We start from the raw sequence: 16,244 nt of genomic DNA, 5'->3' as shown, positions 1-16,244 counted from the left end.
AGCGCCAGTCTTGTGAGGATGTATTTCAGTGGTTACGTGGCACTACGTTGCTACAGACACCTCATCATTGGCTTATCGATCATGGGAACATAGAATCAGACGATACAGAAGACTCCATTCAGATCAGCAGCTGACCCTGACAAAATTACCAGGTTAATATTTTTTTTATTTTTTTCGCTTTGTGTATTGCGGCTTCATACAGACTCCCAGAAGAAATGGAGTACAACCTTCTCCCACAGAGACCAGGAGTGGCAGGAGATACTTCTGTGTGTACAGTGTTGGTATTACAGTAGATCTGTCATTAAACTCCCCTCCCCAATAATTAGATGACTCCACTGACCTCACCCCAGTCTAGGCATCAAAACTGAAAGTTTCCAAATAGTGGGAAATGCCATGTGGCCCGTGTGAAAGCTGCACAATTTCACAGTATAGCTTTATGTGAAACGCATAAATATGTAACTTAATTCTGTAATTCTGGCTTTTTTTTTTTTTTTTTTTTTTTAAATATATGCTCCATTCACTTTCAGGTACATAGAGAGCTGATCAGTGGCTCCATGTCTGTGTGCAACTACATTTCCCAGCATGCTGATGTAGGGCCATCAGAAGTAGGCGAGTCCTGTAATACCGTAGTGCAGCACGAATTACCGTCCCAGCAGAACCAAATACCACAGTGCAGCATAGAATACTGCCCATGCCACAATATTCAACTGTATCCAGAGGACAGCGATACAGTTGAATTCAGGAGCACACCTGCAGCCGTTGGCCAGATGCAGAAGTCTGAGGCTTCCAACCTTAAAGGTTCATTCACACGTCCGCGGTGTATTGCGGATGCGCAATACACCGGGCCGCACATGGCTGGCGCTAAATAGAGAAGTCCTATTCTTGTCCGCAGCTGCAGACAAGAATAGGACATGCTCTATTTTCTTGCGGACCGGAGGATCGGGGCCGCACTCTGGAAATGCGGAGCGCACATAGTGTGCTCTCCGCATCCATTCCGTCCCCATAGACAATGAATGGGTTCGCGGACGTGTGAATGGAGCCTGATGCTGGAATCAGATCATTAGGTACCTGGCTGGCAGCTGTGAGGAGGGCACGGATGACCCCCTGGGCATTGACCAATCTGGATATTTCCCTGCAGGGTCTGTGGCCAGTCGACCAATGGCTGGTGATGGCGTTGGTACATTTTCTAATGACTCCATGACTCGGGCTAAACTGTCTGGCCAGCAGCTATTTAATGTGCACGACCCCCTTTAAGGCTTTATTCACGTGACTACATACAATAGTGTGACTCTGTGGCTTAGCAGGGAGATATGAATGTTGCCCAGTATTTCGCCATGAATCGTAGTGGGTGTGGAATGACTAGGGGTCCACAAAAGCATGTCCGAACTAGGTCGGAGTTGCTTTATTTTTAGTACACTAAAAGCGTACTCTAGAAAAATTGTGCCTTTTTATTCAAGTGGAAAATCACAGGAAGCCAATTAAAAATGTGACCGAAATGCCAAATGGTTTTACAAGTAGCAGAACAGATGATAAAAAAGGAAAGCTCTGTTTGCAGAAGTTGCTTTGTATGTGGCCCTCTCTATTGTCTGCTCACTCTCCCTGTTTTTGCTTTGTAGGTTGATCTTGCAGAAGGAGGGTCCTCGTTCCCTGTTCAGAGGTCTGGGCCCCAACTTAGTGGGGGTGGCTCCGTCCAGGTACTGTCCAGAGCGATCAGTATGTGTATAGACTGCCTGCATTATGTCATCCGCCACACGGCTCAGCTCTGACCTTACTAACAGAACTTTGCTCTGAATACCTTTGTCTAAATATAGCGATCACGTTCACACAAGGAAAGAATAATCTTATTGCAAACCTACACCACTACCCTGCTCTAGCATGGCTATAGAAACATGGATGCCAGCCTTATTCAAGTACGCATTCATGCCTGGCAGGTATTCTATAGACATACATATGACCATTGGATATGATGTTAGTGTATAGCACATAAATACTTACTGAGTTAATTTAGTCAAGCCAGTTAATTACTGTCAGTGAGTATATTGCTATTGAGCAGACATCAGCAACCCACCCCGTAGACACAGCCCCTCGAGTTCGGCTGTCAGAGACTACATTTCAACTGCGCATATTAGGAATGTAAAGCTCTACATGTGCCCCCACTCTTAGGCCCGCTTCACATCCACATATATGGCGCTATTTGACCTTCAACATCATTAGTGATGCGCCGGATGGGAATTGTAGTGTTTTTTTCTGCTGGTGAATCACTTTGTTGCCCATGTCCAAGAGAATCTGGGGAATGGTAGTGAGCATGTGTGAACACCGCCTCTGGATACATGGAAAATCTGAACCGGAAGCAAAAGTACCGAGGGGCTGTAAGAATAATAGCAAGACAATGGAGCTTTGTGTTGTAATGATTCAAATTGAAAATGTGTTACATTTTTCATGACCTAACTAGGTAAATGAATAATTTTTCATGGGGCAAGACCTTGAAAGGTTCCTTATGTCTTTTCCACTAGGATCCTTTACATTTTCATCCAATTCAGATTTCTTCTGTAGGTTCCTCTTTAGCTTAGGCTCTGCCTGTCACAATGAGATCTGATCTGGACTTGGCTGTTGTATAGTTAACAGACCCCTGGGATATTTATGGCCACCATTAATGTCAACTGAACCTGCCACATTCATTGAAACCAGATGACAATCTGATGCCCGAAGTCCCTCCTAGAGGCGTCCGGCAGTGGCTTTCTCCCCATTCAGAATGCATGGCAAACATGCCTCTGTATGGGGCAGTCAGGAAAGCTAGCTTTTGGCTCAGATGTATGGCCAGCTTTCTTCAGCACTTGCTAAGTGGCCAAATGTTATCTTTGGGATGTCGCTGACAGTCAAGATGGCCTTCGGCCTCCAGCATTGTATTACCCTCAAGCTGTCAAGATGCAGCGGGTGATCCTTCACATCTCAGGTTCCCAGTCTGGTGACCTGACACTATGCTTCTCTTTCTGCAGGGCCATCTATTTCGCAGCTTACTCAAGCTGCAAGGAAAGGCTGAACCATGTGTTTGCTGCAGATTCCACCCAAGTGCATATGGTCTCTGCGGGGGCAGCAGGTATGTATCCTTACTTGTGAGTGATGCCTTAGCCTTAGAGAAGATGTATCTCTGGGTACATTGATGGCCTAGTTACTGGCGTAGAGTGCTCTAATACAGACTGATGATGATTTTCTCATTTCCATAAATCTGTCTGTATACTATAATTGCTACTTTATTCCTCTTACATTTCCCTGAATAATGTCACTTATGTCCCTTTTGGTTTAGCTATATTTTTTAATACACGTAGCCTTAAAAGAAGATAATTGAATTCCAATAGAGCTGTAAGAAAGCATCCATCTTGTCCATGCAGTCTTCCAGATGTTGGTTCTTATTGCATATTGGTCGCACTGAAATGATTTATAATCTTCAAATAAATGTAACATTAGATAATGGGCGCTCAATTTTAAGTGGATTTCCCACAACTGATATGTGTTACCTATCCACAGGACAGACGCTTAATGTCTGATCGCTGTGGGCCCCACCGCTGGGACCTCCACCGATCACTAGAATGGGAGTCCCGGGCCTCCCTTTTCTACTCGCTGCGGTTTGGATGGAGTGCCTGCCACTCCATGTAAAGTATAGGGAGTGACGGAGACGGCAGAGCGGGGTGATCAGCTGTTTCTTTCAGCCCCATAGACTGGAATAGAGCAGCATTAAAACTCCTCACTGCAGATTAGTAAAAGGGATATTCCAGGACTTTAAAGGGGTTGTCTGCTTCTTTTATATTGATGGCCTAAACTTAGGATAGGCCATGGATATCCAATCGGTGGCGGTCCAACACCCCAAACCCCCACGATCAGCTCTGGCAGTGAAAATAGCTAGGGGACTACACCGCTCCATCCATTGTGTAGCAGACTGCAGAACCGCTGACCGGCGGGGGTTCGGGGAGTCGGATCTCTGCCAATCAGATATAGATGGCCTATGCTGAGGACAGGCCATCCCCTTTTAATACTGATGACTTGGCTTTAAGGTGGCTCACTAATGTTAGATCAGTGGAGGTCAGATTCCCAGAACCCCTCCTGATCACTTGAACGGGACCGAGCTTGCAGTATACTTTGTGGCCACCGTATGGAGAACTGTGCTTGTACCATAGCACTGCTGCTTCTGCAAATTGTGTTTACTTAAAGGGGTGTTCCAGGACTTCAGCATTGATGACCTATCCTTATAACTGGTCATCGATATAAGATCGGCGCCCTTTAAGTTACTGTAGTTGAGCCAACCCAATGGTGATAGGCCTATGTGCCGTCATTATATAATAGAAGTAGGTACAGCAGTGTGTTATGGACCTGACAATTTGCTACTTATTTATGGGACCATTTTTTTCTATTAGTCAGTTAAGCCAAATAGTTTCTCCACTATCTCTTAAACCGTAGGTTTAGTCTTCCTGAGATATTACAAAAGACAAATCAATGCTTTAACTTTTCCTACAACCGCTCATGGCCATAAACATTAGATACTTGTTAGCACATTGTCCATTGTGACAAGATCTGTAGGAATCCAAATATTACTTAGGGTGGTTTCACATCCCGGAGGGTTCCTGACTTATACCTATGACTGAAGACTGTAATGTATTCCACAGTATAAGCATGCGGTGGGATACGTTACTGACACCTCCCCTCCCCCTCTGTAACAGTATTAGGCTACTTTCACACTGGCGTTTTGGCTTTCCGTTTGAGATCCGTTCAGGGCTCTCACAAGCGGTCGAAAACGGATCAGTTTTGCCCTAATGGCTTCTGAATGGAAAAGGATCCGCTCAGAATGCATCAGTTTGCCTCCGTTACGTCTCCATTCCACTCTAGAGGCGAGCACCAGAATGCTGCTTGCAGCGTTTTTCTGTCCGCGATGTAAAATGTAAGTCAATAGGGACGGATCCGTTTTCTCTGACACAATAGAAAACGGATCCGTCCCCCATTGACTTTCAATGGTGTTCAAGACTGATCCGTCATGGCTATAGAAGACATAATACAACCGGATCCATTCATGACGGATGCATGTGGTTGTATTATTGTAACGGAAGCGTTTTTGCTAAATCCGGATCCACAAAAAGCGCTAATGTGAAGTAGCCTTACCTAGCGGCAGGGAACACAGAGCAGAGGGAGTCACATGATTATTCTCGTCATGGCCCCTCCCCCTGCACTGCGCGTCCATCTGCTTACGTTAACCCTTTCCCCAGCCAGTTCTGAAGCTCACAAGCTGCTGTACTGCCTTCAGGCTCTGACTGCACCTCCTGTCAGCATCCCCCTCCTTCCCCCCTCTCCATGCAAACACTGCCAATCATGATTTGAGCGTCCTGCCAGTCACTCAGGTCGCAGCAATAGTGCAGAGCGGACTCCTGCACAGCCGTGCCAATAGGAGAATAGCAGATGGCTCCTCTCCTTGCGGCAGTGACGTCACAGGATTTCTCTAAGGGCACATTTAAACGACCGTAGTGTTTTGCGGATCTGCAAAACGCAGATACCGGCTGTGTGTGCATTCCGCAATTTGCAGGCCAAACATGGCCGCAACCATAATAGAAAATGCCTATTCAGACAAGAATAGGTCATGCTCTATTTTTTTTTTTTTTATGAAGCCGCGGAACGGAACCTCGGATGCGGACAGCACACGGTGTGGTGTCCGCATCTTTTGTGGCCCCATAGAAATGAATTTTTGCAGTATACTGACCTATACCATCCAGGTGGAGGGCAGAAGGATACTCTCCTCGCCTGACTAATGAAACGCTATGGAGGTTCCCTAACTTACACACTAAACTTAGATGAAAAACGTGATGTGAACCCACCCTTGTGTTAAAGGGGTTGTATGGGCATAAACATCATGGACTTACAGAATCTGTGCTGCTACAGATCATAGGTTGTGTATTGTATTATGGCTAAAGGGCAGCTCATCCTCAAAGTACCAGACATAACCTATGGATGATGCCTACCTTGTAACTGATCGGTGGGAGGTCCCAGCGGTTGGACCACATACCACAAGTATTTAACAGAACTAAGAAAACTTGTACATTTTAACACATTTTAATTCAATTGTCTTTTTCCATAGAAATATATATTTTTTTTCGTTCTTTAAAATGTACAGTTGAAGCAATTCAAACAAAATGTCAAACTGATGTGAAACAGAAGTTCTTATTGATCCTCCCCTGAATGATTTCCCTATTCATTTTTGTTTTTTATATATATATATATATATATATATATATATATATATATTTATTTATTTATTTTTTAGTTCTGGTTTTCCTTATAAACCCCTTATTTTCATTCTATATAATTTTACTTTTATTTTATTTATTTTTTTACCTTGTAGTAATTTTTTCCCCCCTTTTTTGTAAGTCTGTACATTTTATTTTGTGAAATCCTTTCCGTGGGTTTCATTGGTACGCAATGTTGTGGACCACTGCTTGTTGTTGCGATACAGAAAAGCCTGTGTCTATTTTAGGCGTTTACTGTACATTTCCACTGTGAAAGGCGCGAGATTGTGTCATCTCATGCTCGCCTCCTGCAGGTCTCGTCCTGCGGAAATATGGACTAAGTTAACCCTCGTGAGTACTTGACCCAGCTTCTCTCTGCAGCCAAAAGCGTAAGAACAGCACATTGGAATTGTAATTGCCTTTATATGGGGATCAAACAAAGAGAGTTGACAAATGTTAGGAGATGCAGATAGTTTTGTATTGTGATCCAGATGTATGAACTTTGGCAGTTATTTTGTGTGTGTGTGTGCGTGCAAGCATGGTACATAGTCATCAGTCCATAGTATTGCATAGACTGTTCCTCTAGCAAGTCGTGTTGATGCATTCATTGACGTGTGATATACATAGCTGTATTACACTGACATGAATTACCTTATTAGATTTGTTTTTGTATTTTAAGCCATTCACTAATTTAACAAGCCTTATGCTTTGTGCCCATGTAACGAGGTGTTCTACCAAATTCTGCTTCTGTGGCCATAGGAGTAATTATTCTAGGCCTTGCACTGCTTAAGGTCTCCTGCTCTCGAAGGTATCTGCTTTGCAATCCGTAAATTGTGAAGCTGCAAAGCGCAGATACCGTCCATGTGCATTCTAGCACTTTCCCGTTCCACACATCCCACAAAACGGACAAGAATAGGACATGATCTATATATTATTATTTTTTTTGCGGGGCCGTGGCACAAACATACAGATGTGGACACATGGTGTGCTGTCCGCATCTTTTACAGCCCCATTGAAATGAATGGGTCCATAAAAAATGTGGATTGGACGCGGACTGAAAATACTGTCACGTACGTGAGACCTAAAGGGGTTATTTGCTTTGAACAACTGGCCCTTTCACATGGGGTCACCTGACAATGAGCTAATTTTGGGCAACGTAATATGAAAAAAACACATTAAGCCCCTAAAATAGGTCATCTGCCACCTTGTTAGTTTGTTGCACAATGGATATAGTATCCAAAGGTGTGAGGCCATTTAGTTTTATGAGATTCCCCATTCCCCCCCCCCCCCCCCCTAGTTTGCAGTACAAATGCTCTGCTCTCTTGCGTAGGCTGGCCTGCAATGCTAGTCACTGACACAATCATATGGACTGGATGACAGTGAAGGGGCCACGGCACATGTTGACTGCTGGTTGCCAATGAGAGAAGGTCTTGGAGGTTGGACCTCCACCCAATTATTCATTGATGGCAAATCCTAAGGATGTTCCTTCAGTGAAAAATCTGCAAACCCTCCCCCCTTTTACATTAAAAACCATGAGGAAACCGCAGCAAGGAGGGGTAGTTTCTTCGGAAATAGTGCAGCTTATGGAGAAGGGCTGGAGGGAAGCAGTTTTTTTTTTTAATTCCCTGTCTATGAAATTGAAAGGGAACCTGTCAGGAGTTTACCGCTTCCTCAGCCACAGGCAGCATCAAATCTTTGGCAGGCTCCTTTTATTACAAACGGCTTTGTGTTCCTCTGAATCTGTGGCGTTTCAGAGAAAACCTTGTGTAAAAAAAAAAAAAAAAAAAAAAAAAGCCGGGGAGAACGATCATGTAGGCAGCTCCCTGCCAGCTTCTCCCCTCCCGGCTTAGCTTGATTGACAGATGCCTCCCTATTTGAGTATAAGGAGAACCTTCTTAGTCTAGCACAGCCTGGCAGGGTTCTCCATCCATGCCTGGCACGTTCAAGGCAGCTTTCAGGGTAACAGAGGAGCCTGCTGGGATTTCATGCTGCCTGTGGTTCGGGCAGCATGAGTCTCCTGACAGGTTTCCTTGATGTACACTACAGCAGCAACGATCTATAACCGAAACAGAATTCTAAGTAGGTCGCATTCAACTATTTGAAAAATGTAGATAATACAAACTTTTAAAATGAGTCCTTTAAAGATCCCAGTATATATGTGTGCGCTTGTAAAAGGTCTCCCTATTGCCTCACCATGTCTGCTATACAGCTCATTACAGCTTCACGTTGGCCGGCGTTTTATTTGCAGACAATCGGGGACGGTGACATTTTCAGTCCGCTTGCCAGCTTAAGATATTATCAAAGTTAATATTTGTGTGTTCTGGGCTCAGTCCCATTGGACACTGGGCCAAAATCACAAATGTATTATCTTGTCCGAGCATTACAGGGCAAACTCATTGTGCAACTTTGTGACCGAGAATAATCTTGGACACCTCAGCAAAACAAACAGCGATTTCTGAACTGTGGTGTGGTGATTGATCAGTTTTGGTACGGCTGAGCATATTTAATTTCTCCCGTATACATTATATAGAGGAAAAAAAATGTAAAAATATATATATTGGCAGGTGATTTTACCAATTAACTACAGACCTCCATAACATGTCTGTAAGCATTTTGAATAACTGGAGCCCAGTGCAGCCCATCTCTCGCCCAAGTGAGGAGCAAGGGTGTCTCAGGCTAATTTCACAGTTCCAGAATAAAGCTACATGGGTTTAGTTCTTGAGGTGTAAATCTGTCAGTACTGACAAGTGCTCTAAAGGCTGGTGCACCGTATCCTATAGACCAGTGTTTCTCAAGTTCAGTTAGCCACCAACCAATCTTAATTTTGGGGCATATTCCGTAGAGGGAGAATCCATGTAAATTCCTGATGCACTGACCCTTGCAATACTAAGGATATCCTGAAAACCTTAATTTCCTCCATTGGGGGTACATATACATCGGGAGGATTTCCCATTGTTTAGTGGTAGATGATGCATATGGTGCCATTTTGGCACCTATTGGGGGTAGTTTTTGAACTCCAGAATTCTGGCATAAAAGTAGCAAAATAGGGTTCTGCATCTTTTTGTGCTTGCTTCCGATACTTGCATTTTATACCTTTTTTTTCATTCCAGTTTTTAAAACTGGTGGAAAAGTGGCTGTGTTTTAGCCTTTTGAGCTGATGGAAACCAGAATTATCAACAGCAACCTTTATTTTTTATATATATTTTTAAGTAGTGGTGTAGAAAGTACTGTAATGTCCTAGGACAGACTTAAGCCTCATGCACACAACCGTATGTATTTTGCAGTCCGCAAAAAACAGATCCCCAAAAAATACGGATGACGTCCGTGTGCATTCAGTATTTTGCGGAACGGAACAGCTGGCCCCTAATAGAACAGTACTATCCTTGTCCGTAATGCGAACAATAATGGTGCATGTTCTATTTTTTTTTTGCGGAAAGGAAATACGGACATACGTAAACGGAATGCACACGGAGTAACTTCCGACACCGAAAGAAAACACATTCGTGTGCATGAGGCCTTAAAGGGATATTCCAGGGTTTAAATATGGATTTCCTATCCATCAATATCATATAAGTGGGGGGTCTGACACCCTGCACCCCCACTAATCGGCTGTTTAGGAGTAGCTCCAGCAATGGAACTCCACAGCTCGGTCATTGTGCACTTTTCTGCACCCATTGAAGTGAATAGGAGCAGCTCTGCAGTTACAAGCTCCATCTGCTACACAGTGGCAGGGTGACAGGCTGTCGGACCCCTGGCTATCCGATATTGATGGCCTGTCCTGAGGGTACAACCCATTTAATGATGTGCCAAATTTATCAGACATTGTGCAGTGTTTGGTAAATTTGGCGTAATTTACAGCAGCGCAGACTCCAGCAAAACGGTCTAAAAATCCCCCGCATTATAAATCTGCCCCACTGAGTCCAATGGTAAAATAAATAATAAAAACTCTAGCCCTGCACAGCCAGAGTAGGAAGAAGCCTCAGTGGGCGCTGGAATTACTGCCTCTAGCATGCATTTTCACACAATTTTTTTAATAAGAAAGAAAATGATTGTCCCTGGAGTTAAAATACACTGCTCAAAAAAATAAAGGGAACACAAAAATAACACATCCTAGATCTGAATTCATTAAATATTCTTCTGAAATACTTTTGTTCTTTACATAGTTGAATGTGCTGACAACAAAATCACACAAAAATTAAAAAATGGAAATCAAATTTTTCAACCCATGGAGGTCTGGATTTGGAGTCACACTCAAAATTAAAGTGGAAAAACACACTACAGGCTGATTCAACTTTGATGTAATGTCCTTAAAACAAGTCAAAATGAGGCTCAGTAGTGTGTGTGGCCTCCACGTGCCTGTATGACCTCCCTACAACGCCTGTGCATGCTCCTGATGAGGTGGCGGATGGTCTCCTGAGGGATCTCCTCCCAGACCTGGACTAAAGCATCTGCCAACTCCTGGACAGTCTGTGGTGCAACGTGACGTTGGTGGATAGAGCGAGACATGATGTCCCAGATGTGCTCAATTGGATTCAGGTCTGGGGAACGGGCGGGCCAGTCCATAGCATCAATGCCTTCGTCTTGCAGGAACTGCTGACACACTCCAGCCACATGAGGTCTAGCATTGTCTTGCATTAGGAGGAACCCAGGGCCAACCGCACCAGCATATGGTCTCACAAGGGGTCTGAGGATCTCATCTCGGTACCTAATGGCAGTCAGGCTACCTCTGGCGAGCACATGGAGGGCTGTGTGTCCCTCCAAAGAAATGCCACCCCACACCATTACTGACCTAATGCCAAACCGGTCATGCTGGAGGATGTTGCAGGCAGCAGAACGTTCTCCACGGCGTCTCAAGACTCTGTCACGTCTGTCACATGTGCTCAGTGTGAACCTGCTTTCATCTGTGAAGAGCACAGGGCGCCAGTGGCGAATTTGCCAATCTTGGTGTTCTCTGGCAAATGCCAAACGTCCTGCACGGTGTTGGGCTGTAAGCACAACCCCCACCTGTGGACGTCGGGCCCTCATATCACCCTCATGGAGTCTGTTTCTGACTGTTTGAGCAGACACATGCACATTTGTGGCCTGCTGGAGGTCATTTTCCAGGGCTCTGGCAGTGCTCCTTCTGTTCCTCCTTGCACAAAGGCGGAGGTAGCGGTCCTGCTGCTGGGTTGTTGCCCTCCTACGGCCTCCTCCACGTCTCCGGATGTACTGGCCTGTCTCCTGGTAGCGCCTCCATGCTCTGGACACTACGCTGACAGACACAGCAAACCTTCTTGCCACAGCTCGCATTGATGTGCCACCCTGGATAAGCTGCACTACCTGAGCCACTTGTGTGGGTTGTAGACTCCGTCTCATGCTACCACTAGAGTGAAAGCACCGCCAGCATTCAAAAGTGACCAAAACATCAGCCAGGAAGCATAGGAACTGAGAAGTGGTCTGTAGTCACCACCTGCAGAACCACTCTTTTATTGGGGGTGTCTTGCTAATTGCCTATAATTTCCACCTGTTGTCTATCCCATTTGCACAACAGCATGTGAAATTGATTGTCACTCAGTGTTGCTTCCTAAGTGGACACTTTGATTTCACAGAACTGTGATTGACTTGGAGTTACATTGTGTTGTTTAAGTGTTCCCTTTATTTTTTTGAGCAGTGTATTAAAATGTTAGGTTATGGCTAGAACATCCTCATGGGCCAAATCATCTGGTTTACAGCCTGTCTTCATGAATGCTTTGATGTGTGAATGGTGGCTATGTCTGGTGTATGAACACCATGGAGTCTCTGTTTCTCCGTCACTCTGGCACTGCATGAACCGCACTTTATTTCTTTCTAGATCTGGACATTGCATTATTATTGCCAGATCTTAAAAAATAACCACATACAAGTCATCTTCTTTCACATTTTATTCTGTTGTACTCTTCTTAATACTGTACTGGAGACGCAGAGCATGTGTGCCATGTCATGGGGCAGCAGTAGGATGGCTAGACTGGTGAAGGGGAGTATTCCTAAACTGTCCACTCTAAGCTTTTACCATGTATCTCCACTCAGGATATCTGGTAGAGTTCACGCTTACTATAACCTCAGCTACCATGGTATCATTTAACAGTTTACTACCTTTCATTACTTCTATACCCCCCCCCCCCCCCTTACTGGAGTAGTACACGTTGAGAACTTTTAATATAAGGGCAGTATAAGTCCCTTTTTGGTTGTATTTGTTTAATCCTTTATTTGGGTCTTTAGAAATCTCACTTTGAAGATTTAAGGTTGTATCTAAAGTGACTCTCCATGTTCCTGTGACAGTACCTTCAATCCTCTGCTCCCAGCGGGCAGCATCATGTTGATCTATATTGATGATGCTGATGCCAACACTGCCCTGCAGGAGTGAGGACTAGAAGAGATGGCACAAAGACCAGAAGGTCAATCGGATAATGCATCATTGACATAGAATTTCTTGGATCCAGATAAAGATTAAATTTAAAAAAAAAAAAAAATTTTTAGAATTTTTATATTGCCCTTGAAAGTTTTTTAAATAACTTGAACGGGTAGTCTCACTTCAGCAAATGTCATTTACCATGTAGAGAAAGTTAATACAAGACCCTTACTAATGTATTGTTTTTGCCCATATTGTCTCCTTTTCTGGCTTGATACATTTTTGCACTCTCTCTCTGGTGGCTGGGACCACGGGAGTGCGCATAGGCCAGTGCCTTTCCCTGTAGTGTGCAAGCATAGCAACTACTGCTGGATTGCAGGGTGGTCATAACCCCTGAATACGAGGAGTGCAAGGGAGGCAATATGGACAATCACAATACATTAGTAAGTGCCTTGTATTAAAGGGGTTGTCCGGATTCAGAGCTGAACCTGGACATACCTCCATTTTCACTCAGGCAGCCCCCCTGACTTGAGCATCGGAGCAGGGCAAAGGCATTTTCAAGAGTTCCGGTGACGTACCGGGCTCTCCATGGGGCTGCCAGGAAGCCCAGTGACGTCACCTGCACTGATGGGCGGGCTTTAGCACTGCCCTAGCCAGTAAAACGGCTTGGGCAGCGCTAAAGCACGCCCATCAGAGACGGTGACGTCACTGAACACACTGCCGGGTGGAAGCTTCCGCCCGGTAGTGTGTTATTGTAAACAAAAGAGCCCGTGCCCTGTGCAATCTAGTGCAGGGCAAGGGAGCGCATCGGAGCATAAGATGTTCCTATGCCAACATCAAGGGGGCTGCCTGGGTAAAAATAAGGGTATGTCCGGGTTCAGCTCTGAACCCGGACAACCCCTTTAACTTTGTCTACATGGTAAATGCCACTTGCTGAGAGACCACCGCTCTAAAATATCCCAGTTGAAGCAACACATTCCTGCCTAGAGTCGTGTACAGTTGTAGCTTTGTCTTACGACTTTGTTACAAGTTTTAGAATGATTGTTATTTTGTAAGAATACCGCATAGTAGATAAGGTCACACTTTTACTGTCGGGTGGTGGGTCCTTAACGGGGGTTAGTATAGAAGTAGATTTATTGTTAGACTGAGAACTTTGCATCCCCTAGCCTTAAACCTTTCTTGTCCCTTTCTTCTGAAGCTCTGTAGAATCTCTTTCACGTCATTATTGCATGTTGTGATCTCTGACTGGTTAGTTTTGGATTAATATGGAATAATGATTTAGTGTCATTCATTTAGGCTTTACTGCAATAACGGCCACCAATCCCGTCTGGCTAATAAAAACACGGCTGCAGCTGGATGCAAGGTAAGATTAGCTGCCTAGCTACAAATGTCACTTAGTAAGGATGTATTATACCCTCTTTAGCTTCGGTACTGATAGTGGAAGCTTGAATTAAAACGTGATTGGTACTTTTTGGAAAAGTCTTCAAAATATAATGCATTCAGAAAGTCTTCAGACCCATTCACTTTTTTTTTTACATTTTGTTGTGTTGTGGCCTTGTGCACTTAGTACCCCATAATGAGAAAGCGAAAACAGAATTTTTCTAATCTTTGCTAATTTATTAAAAAGTCTAAACTAAAATTTTGCTTGGAAATAAGTATTGAGGCCCTTTGCTATCATCTTTTGAGATGTTGCTACTCCTTGATTGGAGTCCACCTGTAGTTAACTCAGTTGATTGGACATGATTTGGAAAGAAACAGCCCTCTCTATATTAGGTCTCACAGCTGACAATGCATATCAGAGCAAAGACGAAGCCATGAGGAGAAAAGAGATGCCTGTATAGTTCAGAGACAGGATTGTGTGGAGGCACAGATCTGGAGAAGCGTACAAAAATGTCTGCTGCAACGAAAGTTCCCAAGAGTACAGTGGCCTCCATAATTCATAAATGGAAGAAGTTTGGAGCAACCAGAAATCTTCCCAGAGTTAACCATCCCACCAAATTAAGCGGGATTTATGGCAGAGTAGCCAGAATAAAACTTCTCATCACTTTAAAAAAAATAAAAAATGAAAGTCTGGCCGGAGTTTGCAAAAAAGCAGATAAATGGGACTCTCGAACAAGATTCTCTGGTCTGATAAAACGAAGATTGAAATTTTCAGCTCCAATTCCAAGCGTCATGTCTGGAGGAAACCAGGCACTCATCACCTGCCCATTACCATGCCTACATTGAAGCATGGTGGTCATTCTGTGGGGTAGCTATTTAGTGGCTGGGACAGGAAGACTGGTCACGGTTGAGAGAAAGTTGAATGGAGCAAAGTACAGAGATATTCTTAATTAAACTTGCATCCAGAGAGCTCTGGACCACAGACTTGGGTGAATGTTTACCTTTCATTAAGACAGTGACATTAGGCACACAGCCAATACAACACAGGAGTAGCTTGGGGACAACTGTGAGTGTCCTTGAATGGCCCAGCTAGAACCCTGACTTGAACCTAATGAAACATCTCTGGAGAGACCTGAAAATGGCTGTCCACTGATGGTCCCCATCCAACCTGACAGAGTCTGAGAGGATCTGCAGAGAACAATGGCAGAAAATTCCCAAAGTCAAGTGTGCACACCTTGTGGCATCATCCCCAAGAAGACTGGGGGCTGTAATTGCTGCCAAAGGGGCTTCAACTAAGTGCTGAGTAAAGAATCTGAATACTTATGTCAATGCAAGACATTAGTTTTTCCTTTTCAAAAAATGAACAAAGATTTCAAACTGTTTTCTCGTTCTCATTATGGAGTGTGGAATGATGGAGAAAACCTGATAACATAACAAAATGTAGAAAAAAGTGAAAGACTTTATGAATGCATTGTACATGGAAGCAGAAATTGCCTGAGGTTAAAGGCATGAAAAGTATTTGCTTGAATCGAACGCATGGATATGATTTTTTTATTTTTATGGAGGAGATGCACTAGGGGCAATAACTTCTCCAGCAAAAAACACATTGCAAAGGGTGAAATGTGCAGCATAAGGCCTCATGCACACGACCGTTGTTTTGGTCCGTATCCGAGCAGTTTTTGTGGCTTGGATGTAGACCCATTCACTACAAAGAGGCCGCAAAAGATGCGGACAGCACTCCTTGTGCTGTCCGCATCTGTTGCTCCGTTCCGTGGTCCACAAAAAAAAATAACCTGTCCTATTGTCTGTTTTGCGGACAAGAATAGGCAGTTATATCAATGGCTGTCCGTGCAGTTCCGAAAATTGCGGAACACACACGGACGCAGTCAGTGATTTGCCGACCGCAAAACAGGTCGTGTGCATGAGGCCTAAATCTGGATTTGCAATCTGCACCTCAGGTTATTTCCCCCTGCAGATTTTTCAGCAAGGTGTGGATGAAATTTGGTAAAATTTCATCCACTTGACTGGTACTGGTCTCACTTCTGCGACACGAAATCCGCAGCATATCCACTATGTGTGAGCATACCCAAAAGGTTTAATTATCTCGTAGGCACTGGTGGACCAGTCAGAAAGTACTCTGCTTTTCTCATGGTGTCAATCACCGTAACAGCAGCTTTTACTGCCAGCTTCTTGATCATAAAGGTCCAGGTACGAAATGAATACCTTGGGGAAAT

At 44.2% G+C, this 16,244-nt stretch overlaps 1 protein-coding gene across 1 annotated transcript in view; it reads left to right on the top strand.

The window, feature by feature from the left end:
• The window catches only part of SLC25A36 (solute carrier family 25 member 36), a 49,568-nt gene that overhangs the window by 27,819 nt on the left and 5,505 nt on the right, over positions 1–16,244 (top strand). The window contains exons 3-5 of the mRNA XM_040428019.1: positions 1,617–1,694; positions 2,997–3,097; positions 13,927–13,993. Coding sequence (XP_040283953.1) covers positions 1,617–1,694; positions 2,997–3,097; positions 13,927–13,993 — 246 coding nt within the window. The remainder of the gene's footprint in view (positions 1–1,616; positions 1,695–2,996; positions 3,098–13,926; positions 13,994–16,244) is intronic.

This window comes from Bufo bufo, chromosome 4 (genome assembly GCF_905171765.1).
Source record: "Bufo bufo chromosome 4, aBufBuf1.1, whole genome shotgun sequence".
NCBI classification, from domain to species: Eukaryota; Metazoa; Chordata; class Amphibia; order Anura; family Bufonidae; genus Bufo; species Bufo bufo.
This window is presented reverse-complemented; position numbering and strand designations above follow the sequence as displayed.